The sequence below is a fragment of the Sinocyclocheilus rhinocerous genome, unplaced genomic scaffold (assembly GCF_001515625.1).
Source record: "Sinocyclocheilus rhinocerous isolate Xijiao unplaced genomic scaffold, SAMN03320098_v1.1 scaffold546, whole genome shotgun sequence".
Taxonomy (NCBI): Eukaryota; Metazoa; Chordata; class Actinopteri; order Cypriniformes; family Cyprinidae; genus Sinocyclocheilus; species Sinocyclocheilus rhinocerous.
In genome coordinates, this window is record NW_015661123.1 from 226,328 (window position 1) to 247,661 (window position 21,334).

The 21,334-nt window shown below is 36.0% G+C and overlaps 1 protein-coding gene across 2 annotated transcripts in view; it reads right to left on the reverse strand.

Moving 5' to 3' along the window:
- The window catches only part of LOC107726266 (ubiquitin carboxyl-terminal hydrolase 22), a 46,674-nt gene that overhangs the window by 24,522 nt on the left and 818 nt on the right, over nucleotides 1-21,334 (reverse strand). For both annotated transcript variants that reach the window (XM_016535798.1, XM_016535797.1), the window contains exons 2-3: nucleotides 6,263-6,395; nucleotides 877-990 (exon numbers count right to left, since the gene is read on the reverse strand). In XM_016535798.1, coding sequence (XP_016391284.1) covers nucleotides 877-990; nucleotides 6,263-6,395 — 247 coding nt within the window. The remainder of the gene's footprint in view (nucleotides 1-876; nucleotides 991-6,262; nucleotides 6,396-21,334) is intronic.

Sequence of the window (21,334 nt, forward strand, 5' to 3'; positions counted from 1 at the left end):
TGTTTTCAACATTGATAATAATCAGAAATGTTTCTAATAATCAGCATATTATACTGATTTCTGAAGATCATGTGACACTGAAGACTGGAGTAATAATGCTGAAAATACAGCTTTGATCACAGAAATAAATTACAGTTTAATAGATATTCACATAGAAAACAGCTGTTTTACATTGTAATAATATTTCACATTTGTACTGTATTTATGACCAAATTAATGCAGCACTGGTGAGCAGAAGAGACTGTTTTTAAAAACTTTTTTTTTTTTAAATATCGTAATTATTATTCCAATTGTTTTTTTTTACAATAATGTATACATTCTAGTTAAAATTAAACTCCGGCAAATAATTTAGCCTGGTTTATTTACTCACTGATCTGAGCTCATGCACTTCAGTTTGAGTCAAAAAAAAAAAAAAAAAAGCTTCATTTGTGGATAATTTTGGCAATGTTCACTCAAAAAACTGGTGCATGAGCTCAGATCAATGAGGCTTATGATTAATCAGTTCCAAAAAGAAACAAAACCTGTGCTAATTCAAAGTTAAACATTTAAGCCAGTATTTAATTTAAAAAATGTAAAAATTACAGTTTTTTGGGAAGTTGTTATACCCTGTGTGAGCAAAGTCAGTAAGTGTTAATCCATTAACTAGCACTTTTCGGAAAAAGACAATCCTCTCCAGGTCACTAGCACTGTTGCATCTCACACTTATGCAGACTCAATAGCAAAATTAACTAAAATGAGCTCTTATCAGTGTCAAAACAAAACACACACCCTTGCCCTCCTGTGGCTCGCAACACAACAGTTTCCAACATCTTCTGAATTAACAGGCACTTAAGCCACAGGCGAAGTTGAACTACATTATGCATGATGGGGGCCTACCTTGCAATTTCCATGCTTTTCTTTGTTCTTCTTTGGCAATCTGCTCCATGTCTTTGTCGTATATGTAGTCTTGGCACACAAAGCAATATATTCCACCATACAAAAGGTCTATAGCTGAATGAGAGAAGAACAACACAGGAACCTATTAGAGACCTTTAAGAGAAGTTGACGTTTGCATCTTCTCGTATCTGTCCTGTAAATATGGATGAGGCATTAAAGAAACATTGCAAGCAGTGCAGCAAATCTGCCTCCTTTAATAAGTGATGGGAATAATAATTAGGGTGCAGCAAAGAAAACCTCCATCGCTGCTTGTGCCAAAATATCGTGTCCTCTGTGCCAAGTCATAGCGAGCTTTGCAATATCAACGCACACCTGTAATTCTGAATGAGGAGTATTATTTATGAATTATCATTCTCTCATGCTCATTCACTTGCATGCTTCCACTTCTCCAAGCCTGCAGTGGCGATACCTGTTTTTCAGTTCCCATGGCAACCTGACGATGGTCTGTTTCACACAGACACACTAAATGTTCGCAGGTGGAGCGGAGCAGCGGGGACGGCCGTCTATTTGTGGCACGACACTAATGCACAGCCTGGCACAAGCCGCAGACAGGTGCTCGGAGAGCTATGAGGCTTTTAGTGGCTTTCAGTGCAGAGAGACTAGCGGCTGAACGTTTGCACGGCTGTTTTCCGTTGTTGTAAAGGGACAGAAGTCTCATTGTGCACGCTAGACCAAATCGGCACATGCATGTGGTAAATCTGCCCCTATATGCTTTCTAAATGTACTTAGTCTTATCGTGCATGATTATGGTTTATTATTTTTTATTTTTTTTATTTTTTATATATATATATATATATATTACTAATTTTACCATGGAGACTGTAGCATATGATAAAAGCAGTGTAATCATTAACTCTCTGGTTGCTAAAGTGTATAATTAGTTAACTTTGGGCTTAAAATTGGGATTTCTCTACTAAAACAACTGATGGATAGAAACAGGACTACATTTTTTTATTTTCCCGATACTCCGTTTCACTCAGATATACATCACAATATAGAAGAAAACATGTGTCGCTATTTCTGTTCCATCACGACTTTGAAACTATTGTAAAGCGTTGCATTTTATATATTTTTTAAGACAGTCGAAGTGAGCAGTCTTATCGTGCATGATTATGGTTTATTATTGCAAGCCAAAAAAAAAATGCTTTTCATGACCTTGCATTAAAATGCTATGAAATGCAATAGGTAAAATAATATTAGCCACTAATATCATATACTAATGACCACAATCCAATCAAATCCTACTCTTTTTGTATTTTTTTTTTTATGAAACATTTTATTTTCCACTTAAATATTTCTGTTACACTCACAAATGGAAAAATTTTAAACAGTATTTAGATCAGACAAGCAGAAAAGAGAGAAGTTGCACAAAGAAAACGAGGTGGGCTTGCATGATGCACACACACACACACACACATCAGATGAATAAACCAAAAGCATAGCAGGCCTTCAAGTAACCATGGGAACCAGCACAGGAAAAAAGAGGAAAGAGCACCGAGATCAAGCCTGACAAGTGTGAGGATGAAAAACAAAACGCCATCCAAATAAACCTGAACAGCAGAGATGCACAAAACGAAGCCGACTCATTCAGACTTAATTACTCCCCGTTCGTCTTTAGAGAATAATCACAGTTTTCCCTCCTCGGGAGCGACGCTCATTCACAGATATCCTTTGTACGCAGGCTAACCTAATTAAATGTTCAATCAAACTCCGAGGGGGACTCAACACACACGCGGGAAGCGACGCCACCTGGGAATACAGAGCTATAGGTGATGCTGCGGATGCATTAGGGCACGAGTAACAATAATTCATCACCTGGAGTCAAACAAACCACACTGGATCAGCGGCAAGAGACTTCATTTGTTCATTAAACATGCTTAAACAGGCGACAAAGTCCACACTATGAGCCAGCATGACTGATTTGAGCTTCTCGATCGACTGCTCAGGCCATCTGTGACCAACACTGCCGACTGCATTACAGAAAGAGACTGCTTTTCAAAAATAAGACTGAATCTGGATATTTCTGTTGACACAATCAACAATTGCTATAGTTGAAAGTTTGAAACGTTGTTCACTAGTGGCTCGTTTCCACTGAGCGGTACGGTTCGGTACAGTATAGTACGGTACGCAATTACGTCCGTTTCCACTGTCAGAAGTTGTGAATGGTACCAAAATAGCGAACCGTACCACTTTTTTGGTACCCTTCCGTTGGGGTACCTAGCACAGCAAAGGGTACCAAAAGGGTGGAGCTAAACTCACCGCAGAACGTTGATTGGTTGACTAGAATCGTCACTTTTGCGTGATACTAGTGCTGGGCGGTATGACCAAAAATTGATATCACGGTATTTTTCAAAATTATACCGATACAAGGGGATAAAGCGTCCTTCACTCGTTCCGCTTTGCCGTCCATGAGTGTTGGGCTTAATTACATCAGAGTGCGCAAACACAAAAAAATATAACCGCGTATTTTATAATTTTATATTTTCCACACAGACAATAGCCGTTTCTCTATATGCGTTCGTGTGGACTTGTGAAACGTCACTGCCCAAAAACCCGCGTAATTTTCTAAATATTACTGTTATTGTGTCATGAAATGTAGTTTTAAGGGTTTTTCAGGCGAGAATGTAGTTGTTTAAAACTCAAATCTGCGGTTTATTTATAAAGATAGCGCCTATTTGAAAATTTGCTATGCCGATTTCAGAGCTCCAGGCGATCAGCGGGCGCTCAGCGCTCATGTATCACTGTAGCTCGGCTAGTTTTTCCGACATTTGCCGCTGGCTCTGATGTCTCTGTAGTGATTAAACACGAGATACCATTCGTTTTGGGTTGGCTATATTTAACAGGCATTCGTGGTCTCATGAATCTATTATTTATTCCTGGTCATATCGTTTTGGCTGAGCACAAAGTTATGTTTAACTTTGTATATTTATTTTGAACTTTACCGTAGTACAGCGCTGACTTTGTTGCATACGTTTGACTTTATTTCTTTATTTCCTCTTATATAAGCCTCTTATACTTTGTACTTATACTTTTATAATAGCTATTATGGTTCATGACATTTAACAAAAAGAGGCAGAGAGTTGTGCTTATTGTCGCGGTTCATCGTCGATCGCTACTTTCCGGCATACACCACACCTATCAAGAAGGGTACTATTGGCAGTGGAAACGCAAGCCTGATCAGGGTTACTCGTACCGAATCATACTGTACTGTACAGTACCGCTCAGTGGAAACGAGCCATAGTTGGCCTTCAGATCATGTGTTTTCTGCTCTCTTTATTCCTGTTGGTAGTCGCTGCATTGAATCGTCGCTCATTTGCATAAGGATCCATTTTTCTCAAGTTTGTTGCATTCCTGAAGAGTTGCTGCTCATTAAACGTTTGCATGTTCACATGCACTAATTATCAATCATTAAATTTCACAATTAATTACAAAGAAAAGGCAAGTAACACATTGAATTAAACAAAGTTCTGAAACGGAACACTGAAGCAGTATTCACTTCTTGAATAATCTCCGTTTTATTTACAACTTAAAAAAAAAATTTTTTTACAGCACATCAGAAATAACTCACAAGTAATGCTCTCCGATTTGATATTTTGCTCACATCATGGGCGTTCCTTCCTCTTTAATACACAAGAGGAAATCCCAAAGGATGGCAGATAGAGACGGCAATTCATCTCTTCATGTGAAGCTCAGATTTTGGGTTTTTCCAAATGAGCTCTATGAAACAGGTGAGTGATGAACTCTAAGCCATCACTGGAAACAAATGCCGCAAGTCACACATTCACATGCAGAGTCAGGGACTATTATCCCCTCACGCGCTATAATTACCCACATTTGCGCTTCTTATTTGTTTGTTGTCGGAGGGTGGCACCCTTCCTCATTAAAACAGAGGGGATAATTACATGCCAGCGATGCATTAAGGAGCTGGGAGAAATCCAAGACCCCATCCAAACATCCGCGGCTGGATCTGTGCACTCGAGAGGACGATCAGAGAAGCTTTTGGAGCAACTATGAAATCGGGTTTTGTAGGGCTCTATGATTTCGATGCGGAAAACGTGCACATAATTGTGGAATCCAGTCATAAAAATGGAATTTAAAGCATAAACATTATTCCATGTTTTAATTTTAACAGCAAACCTCTGTTGTGCAGCACTTTGTCTACCAAAAAAAAAAAAAAAAAAGAAATATAAAAAAGGAATTTAACATTTTCATTTGATTACATTTTACAAGAGTAATTCAACTGTTAATGATCGATGCCTCAATTTGATTACCACTGTCTTTTTTTATTATAAATTTTTATTAAATCATAAATCCAGAAAAAACAAACCACACATAATTCCAGAAAAAAAAAAAAAAAGACAGGCCCTGATTATTGACATTCTTATTACATTAAAAACATTTATATATATATATAAAGTTGTTTAAGTTTTAAGAATTTTATTAACTATTTTTATTAATTTAATTGATTAGACATGATTTTCTTTTAAATGTAATCCACAAAAATTTAAAAAATATGACTGAAATAATAATATAAATAATTCACAAATAAATAATTAAATAAAAAAAATTTAAATCATAAATCCAGAGATTTAAACTGACAACACAATTTCAGAAAAAAACAAAACAAAACAAATAAAATTAGGACCCAATTATTGACATTTTGATTAAATTTTTTAATTAAAAAAATGTTGTAAAAAATATATATCAACTTGTTAAAGTTTTATGAATTCAATTGATTAGACATGCTTTTGATTACTAATTTAATTAAACCATTAAAACAGAATCCAGAAAAATTAAAACTGAAATAATAAATAACATCAATGATTTGTGAAAGAAATAATTAAATAAAACATTTTTACAGTTTACTTGTATATAGAATTTTTATTTTATTATTAAACTATTATTTATTTATTATTAAAAAATATAATATAAAATTTTATATTTATTATTATTTTTATTTATTTTTATATTTAGAATTGTTATATATATATATATATATATATATATGTGTGTGTGTGTGTGTGTGTGTGTGTGTGTGTGTGTGTGTGTGTGTGTAAAATAAACAAACATAGGGCCCTTGGTGCAAGTAGAGCTGAGCCGTTTCATTAAACCAGAATATCTCAGTATTCAATATACATCTCAAACCCTTCCTACAGAGTCTTGATCCAGCGTTGTGTCTGCATGTACTTTATTTATCAGCTCTATCCGAGTTTTAATTGTATGTTCTGCGCACGAGTCGTGCTCATGTGCTCTATGTTCTGCTACTGACGTCTGTGGGAGCCTGTCTTACCTTAGAGAAGCAGAGAAGTCTCTGCGTGCATCTTACCTAGGTTGTGTCTCTTGTTTTTGGCGTGCTCGTGGATGTGCTTCTTGCTGAAACAGCCGAAGAACACACAATGGAGACAGGAGTGAAGTCGATTTAAATGAGCTCCACACAGGTGACATATACATGACTTCGCCTAGGAAGAAAAGAGAGAGAGACACAGGCGTTTAGTTACGCTACAATGCACGTCACAAAACATCGACATTCAGACTAGTTGGTAGACGGTCTGAACGACTAGTTAATTAGAGCACAGCAGTAAAATCCCACTGATTTTCTCAATGGAGAAACATTTTAATGCAAAAACTAACATGACATCTTTGAAGACCGTTTTAGCAACCAAAATGTCACTATACCAATAAAAGTTAAATTGAATGATTCTTAAAACCATTATACTTAATATTAATAATACTGCAAAAACTAATATGGAATTGAACATTCTTTTCCTTAAATTAAACAGTTAAAATATTTAATTTTAAAATAAATAACTATACATAAAACAAATATTTAATTAATTACTATTATTAAATTACTATGATTTAATTTTACAAATAAAAAAATATATAATTTTAATAAAATACACGTTTTAATAAATTATATATTACTTATATAAATTTTATATATAAACTTGATTTCATATTTCTCAAGTAAACAGTCACTAATAAAGAAATAGGCCTACAATCAGTGAATGGTTCTCATAAATACTGATTTATTAAATCTTGTTAATATTAATGGAATAATAATCTCAATTTTTTATCTCAACACCTTAATTTTCACCATAAAACCAAAACTGCAACATTACATAAACAAATAAGAATTGCCAATGTTTATTATATAAACAATATATCAATGCACACATTTTTTATTCATATAGGGCATATGAATTTAAAAAATGGATATGCATGGATAAATCATTAATTATAAACACTAAAAACATTAAAATCAATTCCCGTCCTACTTTTTTTTTTTTTTTGCATTTAAGAAGCTTTACTCGAATATGCATCAGAGTAGAGAAGATGAAATATTAATGCAAAAAATAAAAAGCCAAAGAGAAAAACTAGATTTAACTAGTCAACCTCAAGAAGACTACATCATACTCGCTGCATGATCTCAAATGTCTTTCTTTAGTTTTGCAGTGCTGGTTTTAGATCCAGTGTTTAACAGTTCGCTCTGCTTTCACCTCCAGACTAGCTATTTTTGTCGAGACCCCATATTTAACTTAACAGAACGGCCTGAACTCAACAAACATATGATACAGTGTAAAGACACACAGATATGGGATCGCTAGAGCATGACGGGGCTATTATCTGCAATACAGGCTAATATCATTAATATTACAGCAATATGATATTCAACAGATCCTGGTCATGTTTTGAAAGGCTTCATTTGATGGCCGAGCATAGGGCTGGGCGATAGAGCTAAAAAATGTATCAACGATATAATGTTTCATATTGTTCGGTATCGAAAATTATTGACATTTTTTATAACCTTTTTTAAAACCCTGAAGCCACAGGAGGGCGCAATGAGCAAAATAATGCAGTACATTTAAATTGTCAACGCAAGGAAATAACGGTCTATAAAAAACCTGCATTACGTCTAAATTAACTCATATAAATCAAATATAATTTCGTAAATTGCATAAACAATTATGAACAAAACAGCATCATGTATTTATGCATATCTGAAAAGGGAATAAACATCCACAAATTCGCTACGTTTTCTCTAAAAGTTTAAACTGTTTTAACTTTGCATGGCTACATCTCTTGTGTGAGACGTAAGTGCAGCAGTCATATTTGTCCGTCTAAAAATGCGCTGAATATGCGTTCTGTGTGAATGGCTTGGTTTCGGTTTTATCCTAACGTAAGTGCAGCAGTCATATTTGTCCGTCTAAAAATGCGCTGAATATGCGTTCTGTGTGAATGGCTTGGTTTCGGTTTTCACCTAATCAAGATCTTCTCCGCATTGAGCTTCTATATTTCTCTAATATTTTGAATGCATAACACAGCAGCGGCAACAATATATTTTTTATATCGTTATCGAAGAAGGTGTACCGTCGATAAATATCGATAGCGTTTTATCGCCCAGGCCTAGCAGAGCATCTCGACCCAGATCCACAGCTTCTCCACGCCTAGATACTACAACACTGATATACAGAATAGCGCACTACACTACATTTCTGCAGTATGTGTATGATCTGTAGGAGCAGCAGAGCTGCCAAAATGTGCATTATAGCACAGGGAATAGTGCATGAAATACTGAATACACACAATGCAATGTGCTTGACATGACCTTCCATTTCTAGTTTGACAAAAGCCACAATTTTATATTGTATTTTTAACATTGCATTAAAAATAATCGCTTTTATTAAACCTGCAATGTGAGATCATGTGGAAATGTGAAATTATGAATCACTGCATAATGCATGCAGTTTCACACACTATTTTTAAAGAACAGTAGGCAGTAAACCGTACAAAAGGCTCTATAGTGCCAGCATTTCATTTGTATTCACAAGTGAAAATTACTGTGAAAATATGAACAATTCTTTGCGAGTACCAGTGATATGCAACACCAGATGATTTTATATAAAACACTGATTTTGCTGATATTAGAATACAAGAACATTATGATCAACAGATTTATTATCGTTTTTCTTTTGTAAACAATGCACAGGTTGGACAAAACTACTTATTCAGAAAAAAAAGGTTAAAAAAAACATGTTCAAGTCTGCATGAAAAGAAAATTCTTTATTTTCAAAATGCATTTTAGATCTTATTGTGAACAATTCATCCGTGCGTATTTATTTCTTCTTTTTTATTGTAAAAAATACATTAATACTGACCTTGCCATTTTTAATCAAAATGTCATAACTAGATTATCTGGTGAAACTACAGATTTCTCTCCAGTGATGGATGCAGTCATTTAGCGCACATTTACAGGACAACAATGTATTAAAATCAGAAAAGTTTTTCCTTTACGGTTTTTATACAGACGATCAAAACCATCCCCGTTCACACAGATAAACGAAAACGACTAAAAACGCTGTATTATGCATGCCAGGCCAGTAGTTGGCGATGTTATTTTGTATAGAAACACTATGCAAACACGTAATACACATGCGCATGACGTCACGGTTTCAAAAATTTGCGTTTTTTTTTAGTTTACACAAAAACAATAACAGTATCATTTTCAAAAACGTACACTTTGAAACTCATTTTCAAAAGTGTGCGTTTTTAGGCCCCGTTGTCGTGTAAAGGCTGGGACACAGCAAGCCGACTTCAAATAACTAGCGGTGATGAAAGCCGAAAGCGGTCTTGATTTACTTGCTCTCTTTCATCACTAACGCTTTAATTCTCAAGCATGCACTCGTTCGCTAAACTGAACACCCAATCCGAGCTTTCACTCTCGCCGACAGCTCAGGTGCCGATTCAACACACTGAATTTGGCGACATAGTATGACAAAAATCATAATTGACGATTATTCCCTTGAAATTGCGATCATTAATTACGATTATCGCAATTTACATTGAATGAGGTTTATACCATTGTTTGAAGCAACTGCATGCCATATTTTTATATGAAAATAAACAAGCTGAAAACACTAAGTGAAAAACTTTTATTGCTTTTCAATTCGTATTAAGCCTCAAATGTCAACTATACATTGGTTTGGTTTCTTCTCTAAATAAAAAAAAAATAGTACAAATATGTATGTTATTATAATTTTATCTAAAATTAAAACAAACAAAAAAAACATCTTAAGCACGCAGAATAACGTAAGTGGACTTTGAACGATTAATTGCGGTTTGAACGATTGTGGCATCTGTAATTGCGATTAGAAATTCGATTAATTGCGCAGCCCTACTCCGACGTGTGAAACACACTATAAAAAAAAAGCCTGACGGGGTTTAGTGTCCCGGCCTTAAATGAACAGTCAGAACGCATAAAAAGTTTTTGGTTTTTAGTTGAAAGCAGTGTTGTGTAAACACCCCATTAGTCATCAAACTCCGCCCCCACTCACCCTAATCTGCATACACTAAATTAAAAATAGGGATAAGTTTAAAAAAAAAAATGTAAAAATTAAAACCAGCAGTGCGGAGATATTTTTTTAACAAAGCAAGCTTCCACTCAAGGGATTTTGTCATTACTAAGGATGTGCAACAAGTTTTTTTTTTTTCTTAAACCAACTAGTCAGTGCGTTGACTAATTTGCTTTAGAGCTAGACAAAATGATTCATTTTCTAATAAATAGAGATCTTCATTTGAATGATACAGACAACGATTCGAGATCAATCTCTTATTCCATGTTGTGGCTGTGTGAAAGCGTATTTATAGCAGTATTGCCACACATTTTATATGTTTGTCAGTGGTACTGAGAATCTGCAAATCATTCCCCATCGTCCTCAGTCATCTCTCCTTACTCAGTTTATGTGGTAAGTGAAATTTTATGCACTGTAATGTAACAGGCAACCATTACACCGTGTCTTCACCGGACGTGACAGTTGTCGTGTCGCGCCGCATCAGCTATAGTCTGTCTACACTGGACGCGACAAAGCGACCGCTGAAAATCATTTGAAATTTGTGTCAGCACGTCATAAATAAAACGCGGCAGCAGGTTACTGTCGGGGATTTGTCGTGTCGAGATCCAGTGTAGACAGCATCACTGATTATAATGAGTTCTATAGACTGATCTATATATAATAAATCTCTATTATAGATCAGTGGTTCTATAGTATTTTGTTGCGCCGCGCCGCTCGCGTCCGGTGTAGACACGGTGTTAGGAATCGTGTTTTTCCTTATAAAGATTCACGCTTCGGGCACACCCCTCCCCCCGCCGATGTCATCGTCCATCGCGATGTTTCACTGTAGACATCGCCCAACCCTAGTCGGCACCAAATTTCTAATGCAACAAATAAATAAATAAATAAAATTTTGTGTATAGTTACTGAACTCTGATTGGTGTGAAATGCTTTGAGGTCCAAGGAGTTTTTCATTTTCAAAAGGGATGCACCCAAATTTGTCACTGAAAAATTTTGGTGCAAAATTAAGATGAATCCCTACTGAAAAATACAAAACAAAACAAAAACACACACACACACAAATTGTGGATAAATAAGGTATACTGATATTCTTTATATGGTAAAAGTGTGCTTATATTATGCCGAAAGTTAGTTTTCATATTGAGGTGTTTAGCTTAGTATCACCGATTAATAGCACAGATTACAATTTGTTAATATTTTGAATATTTATATTTTCTTCTATCATTTTAATTTCAAAGTTTTAGTAATTTTGTTGTTTTTGTCATTTTTTATTAGTTTTAGTGTTTTTTCTATTTGAATTATGTCTACATAGTTTATTTTTTATTTTTTTTATTATATTTACTTAAACTTAAAGACAAAAATGAGAAATAATCCCTTGGCAACTAGCTGATTGATTATATATATATATATATATATATAATATTTTTTTCAGTTAACATTTATTTCAAGTAATGACATTTTATGGTTATAGTTTTAGTTAACAATAATAACCCTACTTAGCACTCTATGAATATTAAAAAAATATATTACTGAATATTCATAATGCAATTGAATATATAATGCATTATCCCAAAAAAAGTCAAATTTTTCATCCAAATTAAATTTATATATAAAAAAAAAAAAAAATTAGACCTTATTTAGGGTATCAATGCATGCATTAAATATTATTAATTTAATAATTAGTGACTGACGCAATTTAATATTTCAATATTTTAAATTAGACTATCTTTGGAATAACTTTATATACATTTAAAATATAATATTTTTAACATATATTTTGGGTTTTTGCATGGCTTAGGTGTGAAAGCCAACCACTCATAAGGCTCTATGAGCCCAGAGATCGGCCGTGACTATATAAACCCGTTCCGACCCGCCAACCACATCGGCCCTCGCAGTTTCTGCAGCAACCGAACACACAATCGCCGGCTCGCTGCCGTGTTTCAAAGATCACAAGTGAAGCAGGAGGCATGTGGGAGATGAGGAGAATCCAGGGAGGCAAGAAACATGAAAGAGGAGAAACAAAAACGAGACACGGAGAGGGAAGGCGCTGATGATAAAGGATGGATGACAGTTCAAACACATGCAGATGAGGGATGCGAACGCCTCCGAGCCTGCTCGAGGCTAAAGACATGAGATCCGCTGAGAGAAAGAGCGAGCGCACAGGGAGTGTAAGACTGGTACTAAAAAGCTGGAGGCAGCACCTCAACGCAATTAGCGGAGTGGGCCTGTTAATTACCCAGAGTCCCCTTCTGCTGAAGGACTGCTTCTGAATGGGAAAGACGTTCACAGCGTGCGCAGACACGGAGCGTCATTACACTTAATCCCACAGACTAGCCCTTCTCTACAATTAAACACTCATCAAGAGCTCCAGCAGAGACCGAGAGAAACTCTAGCTTCTCAAAACACTCCTAAAGTAATTAAAGGTACTTAAAAATAATACTACATAGTTTATTTTTTGTTTTTTTTTATTATATTTACTTAAACTTAAAGACAAAAATTAGAAATAATCCCTTGGCAACTAGCTGATTGATTATATATATAATAATTTTTTCAGTTAACATTTATTTCAAGTAATGACATTTTATGGTTATAGTTTTAGTTAACAATAATAACCCTACTTAGCACTCTATGAATATTAAAAAAATATATTACTGAATATTCATAATGCAATTGAATATATAATGCATTATCCCAAAAAAAGTCAAATTTTTCATCCAAATTAAATTTATATATAAAAAAAAAAAAAAATTAGACCTTATTTAGGGTATCAATGCATGCATTAAATATTATTAATTTAATAATTAGTGACTGACGCAATTTAATATTTCAATATTTTAAATTAGACTATCTTTGGAATAACTTTATATACATTTAAAATATAATATTTTTAACATATATTTTGGGTTTTTGCATGGCTTAGGTGTGAAAGCCAACCACTCATAAGGCTCTATGAGCCCAGAGATCGGCCGTGACTATATAAACCCGTTCCGACCCGCCAACCACATCGGCCCTCGCAGTTTCTGCAGCAACCGAACACACAATCGCCGGCTCGCTGCCGTGTTTCCAAGATCACAAGTGAAGCAGGAGGCATGTGGGAGATGAGGAGAATCCAGGGAGGCAAGAAACATGAAAGAGGAGAAACAAAAACGAGACACGGAGAGGGAAGGCGCTGATGATAAAGGATGGATGACAGTTCAAACACATGCAGATGAGGGATGCGAACGCCTCCGAGCCTGCTCGAGGCTAAAGACATGAGATCCGCTGAGAGAAAGAGCGAGCGCACAGGGAGTGTAAGACTGGTACTAAAAAGCTGGAGGCAGCACCTCAACGCAATTAGCGGAGTGGGCCTGTTAATTACCCAGAGTCCCCTTCTGCTGAAGGACTGCTTCTGAATGGGAAAGACGTTCACAGCGTGCGCAGACACGGAGCGTCATTACACTTAATCCCACAGACTAGCCCTTCTCTACAATTAAACACTCATCAAGAGCTCCAGCAGAGACCGAGAGAAACTCTAGCTTCTCAAAACACTCCTAAAGTAATTAAAGGTACTTAAAAATAATACATGAAATATGAAAATGTTAAAAATATTGATGAATAATTCTGAAATTAAAAAGGAAAAAATAATAAAATGATAACAATTATTAATTTATATAATAAATGAATATCTATATATATATATGCACATTATATAGTAACTGATTACATGTAATCTGGATTATCTAATCAGATCCGATTTGTAATTAGATTATATTACACTTTAAAATGCCTAGATTACATATCAGATTTAGAATATCAGTCTGGCGAGTAAACAAAAAAATGCACTAGCCAATGGCGATTATATTGCCAAGGTGTGCGTAGAGGGTTGCAATGCAATGTTTAATGCGCTTCATGATGTTGATATAGAATGGAATTAATTTTCTGAAGAGTTATGTCAAAAGTAATCTAAAAGTAATCAAAAAGTAGTCCGAATACATTACTGAATAGGTAAAATCCCACAAACTACAATTTCTGTCATGTAATTTGTAATCAGTAACGGATTACAATTGGTAAGTAATTTGCCCAGCACTGTATATTTATATATTAATTCATGCAAAGACTTTAATTTTGTATAATTAACCACAAAAATAAGGAAAAATACAAATACAAAATAAAAAAGTTATCAATTTATTAATTCATAAATAAACAAGTTTGACAACTGACAGACATCTAAAATATTAAATAAGTTTAAAAACACATGAATATAAATTATATGAATAAAAGTAAAGAAACCAAAGTGTTTGAATGAATATAAATAAATACGTTTAATATTTTCTTAACACACTTGACCATAAAGCTGCGTATGCAATACGTTTAAAAAAAAATAAAATGTACTATTAAAGCAGCTGAGGTGCTTTTACACTACTTAAAAATGTGTTTTGTCAAAGTTAGTAGTAGTGTCTCCTTCTCATTTATTAGTCCAAAAATGTTCTGCAGCTTGTGGTATAGCCTTGAATGTAATCTTTAGCGTAACAAAGCTGGCCTCCTCCACCGCACACTAAAACCCCAGAACAAAACAATATCACGGGATAAAAAAGATCAAACGATCTTGATTCATATTCAAGTCACAAAAGCGGTGTTTAAGCATTTGTAAGGCTATGAATTATGAGCCAGTGAAACCGCAGCGGAGCACAAGTCCTTTATCTTCCTCCTGGAGACGCATTGCTCCTTTTCTTCCGTCTTCCTGATTTAAAACATCCTCCATGCCTTCTCCGTAAAGATCTGCTGAAGCTCTGGAGGGATGTGCTGATGCTGTGGAGGCGTATATATTCAATGCAGGCGTGTATCGATATGACAAACGACCCGTGGTTCAATTAACTATTGATGGTGAGCTGGAAGCCCGTATAACTTCACATGCAGAATAGATGTGGAACAGCCGCTCTATAAAAACAGTTTTTAATGGTGAATGAAGACCATACGGGTAATTGCACAAGCTTCAGTGCAGGTCAGTGATAATGAACTTTGGTTGTGTGATTTTTCAAAAGCAAGCCGGTTTCCAGGCCCTCAGACGAACAGCGTTTAATACTGATGTGTTGTTGGCAAACTAAGTATGAAATGCTCATTAGTCAAGCGTAATGGACAGAAATGAATTCATTCATCATTGTGTGTTTTCCAAAGGCCCAATGTACATCTTAACTTGTCTCAGTTTAGTCTCTGGATGGCGGGGAGTGCCTCTTGATTTTCACGCAAGCCAATAACAGTAAATGATAACATAAATTTTAAAACTACTGAAATTTTGGTATTATTAAAAAAAACTAAGTATTAAGTTATATTAAAAAATAATTTATTAAAGGGGTCATATGATGCAATTTCATTTTTTCCTTTCTCTTTGGAGTGTTACAAGCTCTTGGTGCATAAAGAAGATCTGTAAAGTTGCAAAGACTAAAGTCTCAAATCCAAAGAGATATTCTTTATAAATGATGCATCAGTACAAATCACACCACAAATGCAATGTGCTGTACCTCTAAATGTGACTTCAGTGATCAGATCAAAAATCAGTTTAGACCTGCTTACACCCTTTAGTTATCTCCGTCCACTTCAGAGACGAGCCGAGGCAGAAAGCGGGCCAGAGATGTGAAGCTAAGCTTAGGTGAATACAAGCACATACAATAAATAAATGAACACCCGCAGACGTCTTTGCATTCGTAATAAATTATCTGTTCGCTTGCTGATTGAGCAAAGCAAACGCCGCGCTCTACATTCATAAAGCAGCTCGGCAGGGATCATTGATGGATAAAACAGAACGAGACACGAGGTGTCTCCTGCGCTCTGATTTCAGTGATCAGATCAAAAATCAGTTTAGACCTGCTTACACCCTTTAGTTATCTCAGTCCACTTCAGAGATGAGCCGAGGCAGAAAGCGGACCAGAGATGTGAAGCTAAGCTTAGTTGAATACAAGCACATACAATAAATAAATGAACACCCGCAGGCGTCTCTGCATTCGTAATAAATTATCTGTTCGCTTGCTGATTGAGCAAAGCAAACGCCGCGCTCTACATTCATAAAGCAGCTCGGCAGGGATCATTGATGGATAAAACAGAACGAGACACGAGGTGTCTCCTGCGCTCATCACATGGTATAACAGCTCCTATATTTATAGTAAGTCACAAGAATGGTGGTGAAAACACAAAAACTCAATCGCACGCTTATCTTTGGATCTACTGATTCAGGACTGCAGGAGACTGGAAGGAAAGCATCCAGAATAATCCATGTAATCTGACGCACTACACAACAAACACTCCTCGACTGTGCCGACTTAAAATACTACAGCTAATAACAGTACGTTCAATGGCGTCTACGCACCTCGCGTAATCTGAATCCAGTTCAGTAGCTGTAAACGACACGCCTTGTATTTTGCAGCATGTTTTTGATAAGAACCACCACTTTGATAGACTGCATGACTGACAAGTGAAGCGACCAATCACAGTTTGCCATGTTTGTGCTTGACATTTACGGCAGGTAAATCTGAAAAATTGATAACGTCACAAATCACAATAGTAGTAGGCCCACTTCAATGCCTGATCTAAAACTGTGACGACATCTAGCTAATCAAAAATGCCTTTCTAAACAAATTAGCACTATGCTAAGCTGTTAACTTTTGCAATATAATCTAATGTGATTTATTTAATTTCCACAGGTATTTTTTTTCTCAGAATAGTGTGTAACAGAAGTCTTTAAGAACATTTTTCAATGCTGTAAAGCGTAATTTCTATGGAAAAAAAGTTTTGTTTGAGTATTTGTTGTTGCACATTCAATTTATTAATTGCAATCCTAAATCTAACAGAAGTAATGATATTTTATGAGATTTATATACGTGTTCGTCTGATTCAGTTTGCTGAAGTAGATTCATCAGCTTCAAAAGGTCCTCAAGTTAAGCTGTTAAATGAAGGGTAGGTGCTTTCGGACAGGATAGCAATAGCAAGCTAGCTTTGAAAGCGTAAGATCCCACCCTCCCAGCAAATCACTCTCCAAAGCCACGCCTCCTCCGAAACACATGAACAGAGGCTAACCGGCGGATGAGAGAATGATGCATTTTGCATTTATCAATGCTGTAAAGTGTAATTTCTACGGAAAACCCCATTTTGTTTGAACATTTATTGCTGCACATTAAATGTAATAACTGCAATCCTAAATCTAACAGAATTAGTTATATTTTTATGAGAAGAGTAAGGCCCAATCCCAATTCTATTTTATACCCCTTTCCCCTTGTCTCTTGAAACAGAGTGTCAAGGTGTAGGGGTGAAAATATTCCCCTAAGAATTGAGACACCACTACTATGCTCCAGGAGCAAAGAAACTAGTCAACGCTGCCCCACGACTTTAATTAATAACAGTTTAAATATCGAATCGCTACATTATATTTTCCAGCAACGAGAGGATAAAATAGCAGTTTTTGAAGTAAACTCACTCATTGTAAAGAGAGACGCACACACGCAATTTTCATCTCTCTCTCTCTCTCTCTCTCATTGGCAATATTTGAGAAAAGAAAAGAAACTTGTCAACGCTGCCCCACGACTTTTATTAATAACAGTTTAAATATCGAATCGCTACATTATATTTTCCAGCAACGAGAGGATAAAATCGCTATTTTTGAAGTAAACTCACTCGTTGTAAAGAGAGACGCACAGACACGCAACTTTCATCTCTCTCTCCCTCTCTCTCTCGAATTGGCAATATTTGAGAAAAAGGTTTAGCGATTTCTAATTATTGGGGGACTAGCCCCCCCTCAATGTCTATGGTGGTTATCGTCCTGATAAGACATGAAAATATGTTGTGGCACTATTGTGCGGTCTGTAATGATATGACGTTAGCAAACTTTAACGATTTTTCGCAAACATTTCTTTGAATAACATGACCGTAAATATGAATTCACGATTGAATGCAACATAAAACAAATGATTACTTTTCATTAAAATCTTTATTAATGCCAAAAATGCTCACATTTATGGTTCTTTTTGTTCGCTCGGGCAGCCATTTTGCCGCTATAGCCGGTTTACACTGAGATAATTCATACCCCTTCGTTTGAAGTGTGGTCCAGAAAAATCTTTGTTTGAAGGGCTACCTGGCCCTTCTCCTTACCCCTACCCCTACCCCTCCAACCAAAAGAGAATCGAGACACCCCTATTAAAAATGTTCAGTGTTAAATATTTTTAAATTGTTGTTTTGTAATTGATTTTTTATATTTTTTTAAAGCAAGACAAAACAGTAAAAAGCATATTTTGGCTTTTTAATTTATGCAATGGTGAAAAAAAACTCGAAAAACCGTGTTCGGTATTCAGCCCAGTGTTTAATTTTGTTCGGTTTCGGCCAAGAATTTTCATTTCGGTGCATCCCTAGTAGAAATGGGATTGGGCCTAACTGTAGCCTCCAGTAAGTCTGAAGTGGAGCTTGCGGTTGCTGAGCGATATGCATCAGCCGGTCAGTGGTCTGTGGGTGTGCCGTCTGAAGCTCAGGCAATGCACTGGTGCAAAAGCATCCAAAGGCCTCCGTCACACAGTATGTGTGTGGGATTGACCAAACGCCTCTCTAGCGTTTACTCAGCTTCTCATATTCCTATTGTACCTTCAACGGCTACGAGCGGACAGATGAGAGGCGAGTCTGGTCGCTTTCCCACCTGTGCTCGACAGATCCAGATCTGGTTTCTGAGAACTTACGATCGGTTCTACATGCTAAATGTGACCTAGGATGGGTAAATCCTTCTTATTGTACATGTCTAAACATGGCATTAAATAAACAGTATAGTAGCGGGTGTGTCTAATAGATCAAATGTGGTGTAATACAAACCAAATGACAGTTTACTAGATTTCAAAGACGTGCCATTGAGTGTACAGAACAATCATGTACACAGTGAGCAATAATAACTTGCAATTTGATGCATGCAGTAAAATAAAACTCACTGAATTTGGCCTTTGAGTGTTTATGTGGCTGGATTATACATCATCTTCCTGAAAAACAAAACATAATCCAATACGAACACATTATCCTTCATAAAACTCAGTTGACTTGACCTCAATTGTGCCAGTGAGTCATGCAATCCTGAGTGAACCAGATGTAACTTGAGGCAGCATGACGCCATTCACCCTATATTAATAACGACCTACTACCAAAGATTCATCCACAAAATGATTTTTATCAATATGTGTTCGACATATCAACACTGCTTTAATGAAGCAATTCAAAACAATGGTTCTTTGCGAATCAATGGTTCTTTGCGCAATCACACAGCGTCTGGCATTCTGGCACCTAAACGTTCCAAGTGGCGAGGTGCACAAGACGGCGTCGGTGAGCTTCGGCGATGCGAGTGTGGTCGTGCTTCCGGTTTTTGCGACGTTCGCATTTACTGCGAGAGGAAACTTTCATACGAAACTTGGCTAGATAGATATAATTAATGTTTTTCCAATTAAATAGTAGGGGTGCGACGCCAAATCGATTCGATTTTCCAAATGCATCACGATTCTCTCTGGAATCGATTAGTTAATTGAGTATAATAATAATAATATTTCATTTAATTAATAGTAGTTAACTAATCGAGCTTAGTTTTTAACAGCAGATGGCGCTCTAGGCTAGTTTTTAACCGCACACTCAAATGCTCACGAATATGAGCGATTGTACGTTCGGCTGAGTAATGCAAGTGGTTAAATGTACTTGCACCTCGGCATTTATGTCACTGTGAACACTCGTAATTCGCATCAACATTTTCGAACTTTATATGAATTATTATTTTAGGTTCAAGTGGTGTGTGTGTGTGTGTGTAAGAAACTGGAAGCAAGCAGAGTACAGCTGTTTCTAAAGCACTTAGTGCCATCTGCTGTTAAAAACTAGGCACATAATCGATTCCAGAGAGAATCGCGATGCATTCACATAAATCGCAGAATTGATCGCAGAATCGATTTATCGTTGCACCCCTATTAAATAGTAGGGCTGGGTAAAAAAATATTGATACCTCGATATTAATCGATTCTCATTTTTACGGAACGATATCGATTCTTAAATCCCAAGAATCGATTATTTTAGCCGGTAATGTAGTTTTATTGCTTGTTTCTATTTTCTGATTGGTTGAGATTTTCTGCTGAATCATGGGTAATGTAGTTTTATTGCTTGTTTCTATTTTCTGATTGGTTGAGATTTTCTGCTGAATCATGGGTAATGTAGTTTTATTGCTTGTTTCTATTCTCTGATTGGTGGAGATTGTCTGCTGAATCATGCGTAATGTAGTTTTATTGCTTGTTTCTATTCTCTGACTGGTGGAGATTGTCTGCTGAATCATGGGTAATGTAGTTTTATTGCTTGTTTCTATTCTGATTGGTGGAGATTTTCTGCTGAATCATGGGTAATGTAGTTTTATTGCTTGTTTCTATTCTCTGATTGGTGGAGATTGTCTGCTGAATCATGGGTAATGTAGTTTTTCACCAGAAATTTCGCTGTTAAACGCGTTTATTTAGAAAATAAGTTGAAATTGTGCAGCCTGATGGCTTCAACAAAAGCATATTCCATTGATTAACAACCTCATAGCTCAGAATAGGTCTGTCTTTTATAGTATATAGGTTATTGTTAAAAATCAATTCCTCTGTGGAGAAAATGAATGGGAATTTTACTTCAGAACGCAGACTGTTGAACTAATGTTATTTGTTGTTTTACTAGTAAGAGACTTTTTGTTGAAGCAGATTCATCTCATTAAAGCGGTTTGTCAACCTGGATCATGATGTGATCGATGTAAACAGTTACAGAGCCAATGAGGTTCGAAAAAACGGTTTCGGTTCAAATGAATCGGCGCCCGATTCAGTGCAGTTCGTGAACGAATTATTTAAACCGGTTCAAACGACTCACTGAAATGATCCGACTCAAAAGAACAACTGGTTCGCGAATCGATATCTCAGACTCCATCATGGATATAATAAAGGGCATATTAAAGTGGAGATGTTTAGGCAGTGAACATAACTTCTCAGTCCGGCCACACAATAGCCACATTCCGTGATAAACTGTGAAACTGAAACCTCTATTCGTGTATT